The sequence below is a fragment of the Lissotriton vulgaris genome, chromosome 6, assembly GCF_964263255.1.
Source record: "Lissotriton vulgaris chromosome 6, aLisVul1.2, whole genome shotgun sequence".
Taxonomy (NCBI): Eukaryota; Metazoa; Chordata; class Amphibia; order Caudata; family Salamandridae; genus Lissotriton; species Lissotriton vulgaris.
Window position 1 is genome coordinate 252,560,289 of NC_141694.1, and position 13,125 is coordinate 252,573,413.

General features: G+C 50.7%; 1 protein-coding gene across 2 annotated transcripts in view; it reads left to right on the forward strand.

Moving 5' to 3' along the window:
• PUM2 (pumilio RNA binding family member 2) overlaps positions 1-13,125 on the forward strand; it is a 755,055-nt gene that overhangs the window by 597,638 nt on the left and 144,292 nt on the right. For both annotated transcript variants that reach the window (XM_086926282.1, XM_086926283.1), the window contains exon 17: positions 10,034-10,171. In XM_086926282.1, coding sequence (XP_086782408.1) covers positions 10,034-10,171 — 138 coding nt within the window. The remainder of the gene's footprint in view (positions 1-10,033; positions 10,172-13,125) is intronic.

Sequence of the window (13,125 nt, forward strand, 5' to 3'; positions counted from 1 at the left end):
GAACCGAACAGCTTTGCAGCCAGCTAACAAGAGGAAGACGCCCACTGACTTGGCCCCAACCCTACCGGCCTGTCTTTCCTCGAACCTGCTCCTGCGAAATCCTGGTGTGTCCTGCAGCCAGCAACCTCAAAAACGCCAAAGGACCTGCCTGCCTTCACTTCCAAAGACTTCTTCTCCCGTGAACACCGGATTTGTTCAACTGCAACCAGCCGGGAGACCGCAAACCTGGCCCGAGCGGAAAAACACCACAAGGTCACCCCGGCGATCCTGACCCGAGATCCGGCAACCCCTGACCTGCTTCAAGCCTCCAATTGGCACCTGCAGCCTAAATCCAGAGGGCCCCCCTAACCGCGACTGTCTGGTTAGAAAATCCGACTCCAAAAAGCACCCCTGCATCCGACGCCCCATGGCCTTGTGTGCCCACCCAACGGTGCCTGACCAACCCTTAACTTCCCAACTTACCTCTCCAAGTAGTGGTCGCGCCCAGAAGTCCTTTGTCTCCCTGCCTGCAGTGCTTTTACAAACCGGATGTTCTTCATTGAAAAAAGGGCGCCCAACGTCAAAACGGCACTCTGCACCCGGCCACCCCAGTGCTGCTGAGAGTGTACCTTTTGTGCTACTCAGTTTCCCCATTTGCCCTGACCTAAACCCTAGGAGCTTGGCTCCCACAACCCAGGGGCCACCAACTGGAGGCCCCCTATCCCCCATTAGAAAACATTGAGCCTCAACTGTTAGAAAGTGGGTTATTGGTGGGGGCAAATGTAGGTCTGCCACTGGCAATAAGGCCACTAACACATGATAGGGCTCAGCATAGGTCTTAGAAAATTATTCCTTTGCCCAACCCTTGGTAACGTGGCTGCGAGCAGACAGGCTTAACTTCAAAGACAGGTATGTAAAGCATTTAAAAACACAATTTCAGTAAATAATTAAGACACAACACAAAATAAAAATCCAACACCAATTTATAAAACTAGATAATAATTCTATCTTTTAAATGACACCAAAACAAAAATATTCCACTGTAGGGAACCAGAGTTATGAATTTTTAAAGATTAGTCACTTTCTAGTGCTTCGAAACCAACAGTGCCCCTGTTAGTCATTTCGTTTTCTCTATCAGGGACACACCTTTATAAATTGTTCTGAAGAATGTTCTCACCACTGTGGTGGGCCGCCTTCTTCAGCAAGCGGGGTCCAGTTAGAAAACCTTCCTGGCGTTCTGCTTGCGGGTTCTAAAGTATTCAACACATAATCCAAGGTTCTGGGATCTCCAAGAGGGTCCTAGAAAGTGTGAAACTTCAATTCCGCAATCCACTTGAACAAAAACCTTACAAATCCACTGGTGCTCCAGGCTTTGAATTCTATGTGGGGCTGTCCAGGTGAGCTCTGTTAACCTGTAGCTTGTAGGGAGTTCCACTTTTGAGTCTTTTGGCAGCAAGGTAATCCACAGGGCTGCAGTTTTACTTGGTGCAGTCTTAAGAGGTCAGGCCCTAGAGTTCCTTGCACAGCAAAATCGTTTTCAGCAGGGCACTTCTTGCTTCAATAAGTTTCAAACAGCATCTGCAGATCTGGAGGGCTCTGCCCCTCTCAGATACTTATTCAAAATTCTCTGGGTCAAGCACCAGGTCACTGCTGACCAATGAGAGCTGGGCAACTCCTCATAGTTATGACCACATCCTGTAGAGTGTGGCATTAGTTTGTCCCAGAGTGCATCATTCTTCCAAATCCATAACGGCTGATATTCCAGCAAGGAGGTAAGAGCTGGCTAAACACACCCCCTGGGATGGCTTATTTCCAGGCATTCTTCCCCCTACCAGCTGCACATACCTTCCTTAAGCCTAGTCCTGACTCTGGGTCAAGACTGTCAGAGTGGACTGAAACCCAGGCCTCCCCTCTGCCTTTGAAGAGCATAGTTTACGACGCCACCTCCTGGCCTGGTGTTCCTATAGACCAGCACATTGCCCTCCCAGCAGCCTGGATAATCCACTTAACTCTGACCAATCAGGGCAGACCACTGAAAGGCTGAATTTGGACTTACAAACAAGAAAGTCTCATAACTTCTTGTATGTACACTTTAGGAGAAATTCAACAATATAATAATGTTGGATTTACTACTACCATTCTGGGAATTTTTTGGATGGTTCGGCTAGTCCTCTCCTATCAATATTTATTAATCAATCGCTTCCTACCATGTTAACCTATGGGCCATGGCGTTTGCAATGGGGAACATTACTTGGGCCACTTTTCAAGAACCAGGGCTTACAAAACCATATTTAATAAGTATTTCCCTTATTTCTACAGGACCCCCACCCCCTTAGGCATGGGCGGAAAATCCGTTCCGCTCGCGGATTTTGCGGATTTTCGGGAAATCCGCAATCCGCGAGATTTGCGAATTTCCTGAAAAATCCGCAAATCCGCGAGCAGCGGATTTTGCTCGCACTGTTCGCGTGAGTTCGCGCCCCGCGAATAAGTGCGAAATTGCAGAAATACGATTTTAGCAAAACTGAAAGTAACTACTTACCAGGTTCAAAAGTTCAGGCTCATCATTAGTAGCCATTTCCTGTAGTGCTTCCTGAGGGGCCCCTCCAGAGTTCAGTTGCCAGTTGCAACTATTATGTGACCCTGCTCTGAACCTCAGAATAGTTACACATATGCCACAAAGGTCCTGAATTACAGCTAAGGGAGACAAGCAGGAGCCAGGCTGGAAGTTAAAATCCATTAATCAGCCCCTAATTCATTATTGTCAGTTGGGGCAGGGCAGGTGTTGTAACTAAATTTGCAACAATGAAAGCACTTAGCAAGTGCAAAAGATCACTAATCAGGGCGCACTAAGGAAGCAGGTGCCAGCTAAAAAAATATTCTGTGACACATTAATCAGCCCCAAATTAATTCAGGTCACTTGAGGCAGGGAAGGTGTGCTTTGCTTTGCCAAAAATAATGTACACTGGACAACCAGAGGGTGTGGTGATGAAACAGAGGGTGGCATGGGTGGGCCAGAGGGTGGCATGAGTAGTCAGAGAGTGGCAGTGGTGACAGAGAGTGGCAGTGATGAAGAAGAGTGTCCCAAACAGGTTGGACACGTAGAAACAACAAGTTCGCAAAACTTGCGACCCGACAGGTAAGTTCGCAAATTGCGAAATTGTAAAAACCCTCGCGAACTGGCAGAAACACGGGCGAACACAAAAAAAAAAAAAAATCCGCGGGAATTCGCGGATTTTGCGGATTGCGAGTTTGCAAATCCGCAAATTCGCGGATTGCCAATCCGCAAAATCCGCTCATGCTTACACCCCCTGTGCAACTAGGGGAGACTTCGTGGGTTCTGAATCTGCAGAAATCATGCAGATTATCCTTACCCAATTGTTCTAGCATCAAAGTCGAATTTGAGCAGCTCTTTAACACAATATGGGAAGTGACATGTAAAATTTCACTTTACCCAGGCATATAAAAACTCATTTTATAAGGGCGCTCCTTATAGATATTGACCCCCCTTCCCTGGGATACCTAGGGGTGACCCTGGGGATCCCTAATATGCAAAAACATGATAGGTTTTTCATTTGTAATGGTCCCTACCCCCAAAGTCGAGTTTGAGCACAATTTAAGGTTTCAAAGCTGTCCTGGCCAACAGGGATGCTTTTAAACTGACTTTAGGCTTCAGCACTGCACACATGCTAGTGCAGAAAATCTGCTGGCCTCTAAACTGCCCTGCCCCATGATACTGGAGACTTCTAGGTAGTTTCAACCCCCTGCCCTATTACATGCTAGGGGCTTATGGGGTAGGTCATGCCAATTACAGGGGTACCCCACCATACCATAGTGTACCCTAGTGTATGTTTGGTGTCTTAACTGTATTCTAATGTGTTCCTTTTAGCTTGGCACTGGGCCTTGTTAAACAGAGCTCAGGGTCAGTCAGAGTCAGTTACTTCCAGTTAGCAAAAAGTTGGGGGGTGCCCAGGGCACAGGATGACTTTGCAAAATATATGGTAGGAGCTTGGCTCCCACAACCCAGTGGCCACCAATCGGAGGCCCCCTATCCCCCATTAGAAAACATTTGGCCTCAACACTCTGCACTCAGCCTCCCTAGTGCTGCCGAGGGTGCAACAAAAGTGCATCACTGACCCTGAGGGACACCTGAGTCTAACCCCAGAACCTTAACTCCCACAGTTGATTATTTACCTATGAACCGATAACCTGTTTTTCATCCGTAGGATAACATTGACAGTTTTCTTCCAAAAAGTTTCTAATTGTGGAGTTTTGAAACCTAAAAGTATTCTTCAAAAATAGCACAAATAACTAAACGCATTTACTTACCTGTTTGCAGGAAATGTTCCAGTGCTGAATCTAGGTATCCAGCACGGAGTTAGAAGAGTAACGTAAAAAGTAACTTACCTTTAGTTTACTGAAAAAGCCTATTTATTTTAATGTACTGTATTTGCGAAGTGTTACAACCTACTGCATCACCTGTAATCAAACAAAGTACAATTTCTATTGCATTTTCAAACTGCTCTATATCTGAAAGAAACAGGTTAGTATTCGATTACTTACCTTAGAATATCCCCAGGTGTCAGTCTGGATCCGGAAATGTTTGCGTAGCAGTACCCCTGCGCGTCGGTAGGCGTCTTCTGCGGCTCCGCGTCCGTCGTCTGCTCCTTGATGACGTCACCGGAGTACTTAGACGCCGCCCTCGCGCGCTGATGTCAGTTCTTCTTTTTTCCGCGCCAGCAAGCGCCGATCCGGAAAAAGTGGTACCCTTTAGTCATTTTTTGACTAAACATTTTCGATCTTTTTGATCTGTTTTTCGAGTCGAATGACTCCATCGTTGCCGGTATGGATGCCCGGGTCCAAACCCTGTGCCGACTGCAGCCGACTGATGTCTGTTACCGACCCCCATCGCCGGTGCCTGCATTGCCTGGGGCCCGACCACGATGACAAGTCGTGCCCCGACTGCCGGGCCGTGACGTCGAAGGCCAGGTGGGAGCGGTCCCGTAAGCGCCTCGAGCTCCGGCAGTCGGCCCCGCGCCGCTAGAGGTCCCGGTCTGGGAGGAGGCCGAGGGAAAGGTCACGGGCCGGAGTCATCACAGCTCGGCGAGTCGACACCACTCGTCGGGCTCCAAGTCCTCAGGTAAGAGGCACAAGAAGTCGAAGAGGCGACACCGCTCTTCTGACTCTTCTCCCCCCCCCCCAACGCTTGCACGACGCGGCTAGGGGTTCGGGCAACACCGCCCACGCAGCTCCGCCGGAGCCGCAGGCGTTGCGGCCTGCCCCATACCAGCCAGTCCCTGGGCGGAAAGCGACGCCGGAGGAGATAGATGCCTTCCTCATGGCCATGAGGTTGCTCACTCCTCCGTCGGGTTCCGTGGTGCCTTCGGGCACCGCGGTCCCGACTGGGAGCCCAAGCGGGCCAGGTGCTTTGGCCCTGGCGCAGTCGGGTGCTTCGGCCCCGGTGCCGTCGGCAACTTCGGTCCCGGCTCCGCAGGGCCCCCCCGGATCCGGGTCCCCGCTGGTCGACCTCACGACCCCTCAGCTGGCATCGACCCGCAGGGTGTCACCCCTGACGCCGTCCCCGGACGACGACGTCCCAGATCTCCCCCTCGATCCGGTTCCAACGTCGACGTCGAGAGAAGAACATTTCTTCTATGACCCGGCCCCATCATTTGAGCCTGTGTACCAGGAGATGGGAGACGAGGCGGATTGGGAGGGGTCTGAGGACCCTCTGGCACAGGAGTTCCAGTCTTTTCAGGACTTGGCAGGTGAGCTAGGGGAGGCCAGTGGTTTGGACACTTCGCCCCAAACTGGATTTGTCTCCCCTCCTACCGTGGCTACGGTGGAGGGGGCTGCCTATAGTGTGGTGTTGACGCGGGCCTTGGCCTTGGCCTTGGCTCTTGAGCTCTCCGTCGCGGCCGTGAGGACTAGCCTCCTCACTGAAGTCCTTAAACCGCAGGCAAGCTCTTCGGAGCCTCTACTGCCATTTAATGAGGCCTTGACTGATGTTCTTTTGGGCACTTGGTCCAGGCCCGCTACAGGTTCCCCTGTAGATAGGAACGTGGCCAGAAGCCACTGCCCGGCACCGGCGACCCTTGCTTCCTGTCCACCCACCCCACCCCCGAGAGCCTGGTCATCCAGGCCTCCAAATCCCATACCGCATTCCCGACAGCTCCCCCTGATCGGAAATCCAAAAGGTGCGAACAATATAGTAAAAAGATGTTCTCCTCACTGAGTTTGGGGTTGTGGTCAGTTAACACCTCGTGCCTTTTGGACCGTTATACCCACTCTCTGTGGGACACGGTCGTGGACGTGCTGCCACAATGTCCGGAGGAGGCCCGGACTAAACTCGCCCAAGCCTTTGCGGAGGGTCGAGATGCGGCACGGTATTCCATCCGATGTGGGCTGGATACAACTGACTCGCTAGGCAGGGCGATTGCAACAACGGTGGTGGTTCGCGTCACATCTGGCTGAGGTCCGCCAACTTTGTGGCTGATGTCCAGAACACCCTTATGGAAATGCTGTTTGATGGCCGTCGCCTTTTTGGCGACAAGGCAGACAGTGCGCTTGAGCGTTTTAAGGACTCCAGGGCTACACCGAAGTCCTTGGGCCTGTCGTCCCCACACCAGCAAACTGCTGCCTTTTGCTCCTTTAGTGGCCAAGGAAGGGGCGCCCCCACACGTCCTGCCAGCCATGGGCCGCAGACTAACATCCAGCGCGGTGGCGGACGTGGTAACCGCTGTGGCGGTACCCGGGGACAACGGCGAGGCCAGTCCACATCCACCCCTGCAGCATCCGCCTCAAAGTCTTCCTAGTCTGAGCTTTCAGGCCCATTTGAAGCCAGTGGGGGGCAGGGTTCGCCATCATCTCCTTCACTGGCGCACCATCCCATCGGACAGGTGGGTGCTGCAAATCGTCCGAAGGGGCTACTCCCTCCCCTTCGAGGCGACCCCTCCAGCCAAGCCACCGCAGTACCACCGCTTGTCGATCACTTGAATCTTCTGCAAGAGGATGTTACGGCCCTGTTGGCCAAGGGGGCCATCTAGCGCATTCCTGAGCCAGAAGTAGGGTGTGACTATTACTCCCACTACTTTCTGGTTCCCAAGAAGGGCAAAGGGGGCCTACGCCCTATCTTGGACCTGCGGAACATCAACGGCTTCCTCCAGAAGGAGAAGTTCAAGATACTGACTTTGGCTCAGGTCTTAGCTGCCCTCGACCCGGGAGACTGGATGGTAGCGTTGGACTTGCAGGACACTTATTTTCACATCCCCGTCCTGCCGGCCCATAGGCGTTACCTGCGGTTCATGGCAGGCCAGGAGCACTTTCAGTTTACCGTGCTCCCCTTCGGCCTTACCAGAGCCCCTCGGGTGTTCACGAAAGTGATGGCGGTGGTCGCAGCTCATCTGCGCAGATTAGGGGTGTCACTCTTCCCCTATCTCAACAACTGGTTGTTAAAGGCGGGCTCGCCCCAGACAGTAGTCAGCCACCTCCAGACTACGGCCGACCTCCTGCACCTGCTGGGGTTCTCCATCAATGTGCCGAAGTCACACCTGTATCCCTCTCAGAAGCTCCTCTTCATCGGAGCGGATCTAGACTCGCCGCAATTTCGGGTCCATCCTCCCGAACAGCAGGTTCGGGATATTCAGGCTCTGATTCTGATCTTTCAGTCTTTATCCCGAGTCTCGGTCAGGTTGACGCTGCGGCTTCTGGGGCTGATGGCCTCCTGCATCCTTCTGGTGCATCACGCCAGGTGGCGGATGCGGGCTCTGCAGTGGGACCTGAAGTTTCAGTGGGCCCAGCATCAGCGCAAATTGTCCGACCATGTCTTGATCTCGAAGGGCACTGCAAGACAGTTGCAGTGGTGGCTCACGGACGGCGATTGGGTCAGTGGCAGATCCCTCTCCCTACCCCAACCAGAGCACGTAGTTGTGACGGCTCTGCGCCTCTGGCAGTGGCTGGAACATCACGGCGTGACCCTGGTATTTCAACACCTGGCAGGTTCCCTGAACAAGAGAGCGGACGAACTCAGCAGTCGGTGCATGATGGATCACGAATGGCGTCTGAACTCGGACGTGGCGCAACGTCTCTTTCAGCAATGGGGAGAGCCTTGGTTAGATCTGTTCGCCACAGAAGAGCGTGCGAATTGTCATCATTTCTGTGTGTTTAAATTTCCAAGGCGGCACTCGCTCGGAGACGCTTTTCGTCACGAGTGGAGTTGCGGTCGGTCTGTTCGCCTTTCCGCCTATACCACTTCTGCCCAGAGTGCTGAAGAAGATCAGGCGCGACCCGGCCCATGTCATCCTTGTGGCTCCGGACTGGACACGAAGATACTGGTATCCAGAGCTACTCAGCATGTCAGTCGATCCCCCGATTAGTCTGCCTCTTCAGGAGGACCTTCTGTTGCAGCAGCAGGGGACGGTCCTCCACCCGAACCTGTCCAGCCTCCACCTCCATGCGTGGAGATTGAGCGGCGACAGTTGAGGCCATTTGACTTGCCTCCTGAAGTTTGTGAGGTTATTCTAGCAGCCAGGCGTCCCTCCACAAAATCGGTATACGCCTGCAGGTGTAACAGATTTGTGGCATGGTGCACAGCAAAGGCTGTGGATCCACTTTCTGCCCCTCTTTCTGAGGTTCTCCTCTTTCTTCTTTCTCTTGCCCAGCAGGGCACTGCCTGGGCACTGTCAAGGGCTACCTCTCTGCCATTTCCGCCTTTCTAAGGCTACCTGATCAGCCTTCTTTGTTCAAGTCCCCGGTTGTAAATAGGTTCCTGAAGGGCATCACTCATATGTTTCGACCTGTTCCTTTCGTGATGCCCGCGTGGGACTTGAACCTTGTTCTGACTTATCTGATGTGCGCTCCCTTTGAGCCAATTCATAACTGTGCCCTTCGTCTTCTCACTCTTAAGACTGTATTCCTAGTTGCCATCACCTCTGCCAGGAGAGTGAATGAGCTCCAGGCTCTTTCTTCACAACCTCCTTTCCTTTCTGTCCATCCGGGCAAAGTTGTGTTGCAGACGCGACCCTCTTTCCTGCCCAAGGTAGTCACAGTCTTCCACATCGGGCAGTCCATCACTTTGCCTACTTTCTTTCCGCCTCCGCATTCCTCGAAAGAGGAAGAGAGGCTCCACCGTCTGGACCCAAAACGTGCGCTCTCATGCTATCTGGATCGCATACGCCAGTTCCGTGTGGATGACTAACTCTTTGTTGGTTACGTGGGCGCGAAGAAAGGATGGGCGGTTTTTAGCCATTTCCCTTTGACCTAGTACAAAACACAATTGGCCTAGAGTTCAGTTCTTGAGTGTGTAAATTAATTTGCTGACTAAGTGTATACATCAAATGCTTAACACTGTCAGCTGATAATGCCTTGCTGCTCGACGACCCTACCACGAATAGAGAGTAAGGTTCTATCTAACATTAACCTCTGCCTACCTCTGGGGTCACCTGGAATCTATACACACTACACCTCACGTTGGTGTAGTATATATAGAGCCAGTTTCCTACACTAGACCACTTCCCTGAGAGATTTCTCAATGCGACCAGTTGCAGGAGGCCGCCACTGCGTGCGTTGGGAAACCTGCTGTTCGAGTACAAAACCCACTCGAGCGGCAGAAAAAAACATGGTGCAGTTTGCGCTGATTTTACAGCGTGAAACAAGCTCCTGGCATTAAATTCAGTGTGAGCAGCGTGATGTACCTCAACTCTGCCGCTTGCGTTACTCTGTGGAATCTTGAGGATATTTTGGGTAACTTCACAGAGTAAATCTCACCCCTAGTTATTTTCAACAATTTTGTGATAGTTTACGTTGCTGCTAATCCTTTTTAAAGACTGGGGAACTTCATGGCTTACGTCATATTGTTGAGTTTTTCTACACCATATTCTGTTCCTTGTTTTAAGGTAATAGATTCAAGTAGTAGGTGGCAGAAACCAGGTTTCCTAGATTAATTAGCACTTGGTAAAATTTTGCACATCAGATGATTTGTATAGGGAATTACTTTTCATACTCCTTTTTCCTTGTTTGAACATTTTGATTAATTACATTTGTTTTTCTTTTTTCATAGAGTGAAATGGTGAAAGAGCTCGACGGGCATGTCCTCAAGTGTGTGAAAGATCAAAACGGGAACCATGTTGTTCAAAAATGCATTGAATGTGTCCAGCCACAGGCACTTCAGTTCATCATTGATGCTTTCCAAGGACAGGTACTGTCAATACTAAATAAACCTCTACACTTTATTACAGCTTATGTTGTTTTGATATTGTTTTTACACTGTACAAAAACGGCATTTGGCATTATCTGTATTTTGATCTGCTTATAATCACGTTTGTTTACAAAGTGGTTTCTACCACTGTGTGTTTTTCTTAACTTGGTAGAACTATAATGCTATCAATATTACTTCACTCAGTGTTGCTCCTTATATTTTCTTCAGAAGAATGAAAGCATGTGTGCCCCCTGGTGGGATTTGAAGTTTTGAGCTTAAAGTCTATAATTCCCAAAAATATTGTTTTTCTGATAGTGACTTATAGCTGCAGATTCCTCACCTTTTGAATATTCCCCGGGCATCAGACTGGATACAGAAACATTTTGCAGTACCTTTTTAGCCAGTATGGTGTGGCATGTGACACTGCACTGATACCATTCCACTCCAGAAATTGCATACAGAGCCAGTATAGGTGCCACTCTGTGCTGATGTTAGTTCCTTTCTTTCTGCACCACCATATGTGGATACAGAGCTCGCTCTCTCGTCCCATAGAGACACTTCGATATTTTCACCAACTAAAATATTCTCCATGTTCAAGGGATGTCACTCCCTAAAACTACATGTTTCAAGCCCTACAGGGACTGTCTCAAAGAAATGTATGTGACAGATCCCCATCAGGTGTATCTGTGGCGTCGGAGCACAACTCCAAAGCCTGCAGTTACTGCGCATTGGTGAACCCGATGGACTTCTCGAACGGTGAAGCAAAACCTTAAGTTGCCCAGCATAAGAAGACTCGTCCCTGAGACCACTCTGTCATGGTCTAAGCCCGATGTTCAGTCTCATTCCCACTCCAGAGGACAGTCTTTGTCGCGTTCCAAACCGTCCAGTAAGTCAGAAAGAAACATAAAATAATCGAAGCAGGATTCTGCTCCCTCTCGCCACTTGCATTCGCCTGAGCAGATGAGGGTGCTGCACCATGGCTCTCAATCTTGCCCCTCGAGTTGCCCAACTTTAGAGCCGATCCCATAACTGGTTCCAGCACAACCAGTTTCCGGGGCCGTCTGCCACTCCTCAACAAATCGAAGAGTTCCATGCAGCCATTCTCCGGCTCTTCAGATCCTTGCTGACTCGTTCCGGCACGCTTTCAGGTGCCAGGGAGCAGAGTCTCCTCCCATCTGAGGTACCGCCAGTGGATCGGCTATCGGCACCAGTTGGATCCTCTGAGCCTGTCATGACCCCTCTGATTTTGACCTCTCCTCCAGCCCAACAGTCCACGCTGGTCCCTGGAATTTCGATGCCGCCTCCGAATCCATAGATGCCAATGATGACGGTTAAGGCACCACTCCCTCTACTTGATTAGCTGCCTCTGCAATGATTGTGACGTGGATGATGAGTTCCTTCAGCCCTACTAAGACGGACAGTTATATGATGACTTGCTTGAGGCTAGTGGTCTCAACACCTCCCCTGAAACAGGCATTCCCTCCCCCCTCGACCAGCAGCAGAAGAATAAGCTTCCTATACCATGGTTATGGGTAGGGCAGCCAAAGTCATTGGCCTCCAGCTCCCCACCTTGGCGGTCAAAACTGACATATGGACGGTAGTTCTACAACAAGGCAGAGTTCTTCTCTGCCCTTTTTACCAGCCAATGGGTCACTGTCTCATACTTTATTGGGGGCCTGGGCCAAGCCTTGCTTTGGTCTTCCTGTCAATAGACAAATTGAGAGACTCCATCCCCCTTACCTGGGTGACCCAGTGTACTTCTCTCAGCACACTTCCCCATAAGTAAGGGAAGAGGATGTGGCCTAACAGCTAAAACAGTTGACTGCGAAGCTGGGTAACTGGGTTCGAATCTCGACAGGGACCCTCAGCATCCTGTGATTCTGGCAAATTACTTCATCTCCCCATGCCTATCAAAATTAATGTGTCGGTCTGTAACGCAACTAGTGCTCATGTAGAGTGCTATGATAACTTCAAGTCAAGTTTACGCTTTATAAAAAACACAAAAAAAAGTTTAGGGGTGAAGGTCTAACCCAGACATCTTTCGCACCACTACACCTGAAAGGGAGACTAAACAAGTGCAAGCATTTTGGAAGCAAGTTTTTTTTTGTTCTACTCGCCTTGCTGTCTGTTCAGTAAACACCAGCTGCCTCATGGGATGCTACTCCCACGCCACTGAGTCTTGGTGGCTCTCCACCCTGTCCTTGTAAGGCTATCCAAGACGGTCTAAAGGAAGCCAAGTTCCGGATTCTTTGTGGCTTGGACACCACAGATCAAATCTGGCAAGCCATTGACACAAATGTTTTTATTTGCCGCCATCTCTGGCTGAGATCAACCGGGTTCTCAGGCGATGCCCAGCTGTCCCCTCTTTGCCAGGATTCGCCTGTTTACTACTTTAAAGCATTTTATAGAGAGCAGGGCTACTCCATGCTCGCTGGTCCTCTCTGCCCTGCCTCACCAACCGCACCACCCATACTTTGCTTTTTGTGGATTTGCTAAAGCTATCCCATATTGCCAGCCTGCGCAGCCTGAGTAAGGATTCCAGCAGTTTTGCGGTCGAGGAGGGCCCACCGCCCCCTGCGGCCAAGTCCAACGTGCAGCCTCACCTTCAAAGCCCCTTTAGGGCACTCTTGTGGCATGACAGCCACCCAGTGGGAAGCAGGATCCAGCGATTATTCTCGGTTTGGAAAGCAATAACTGTGGAAAAGTGAGTCCTTCAGATCGTACTCAGGGACTATGCTTATCCTTCATCTTGTCTCTGCTGCACCTTCCAACGTTCCACCTGCAGCTGACGGAGCACTATGTCTCCATTTTGTGCAAGGCATTTCCCCCCGGGGGGCTATGGAGAGTGTGCCAGCACGAGAAGTAGATTGTGATTGTTATTACTGCTACTTTCTGGTGCCCAAGTAGGAGGGAGGCCTCTGTCCTATTTTAGACATGTGCCCTCATCTCCTTCC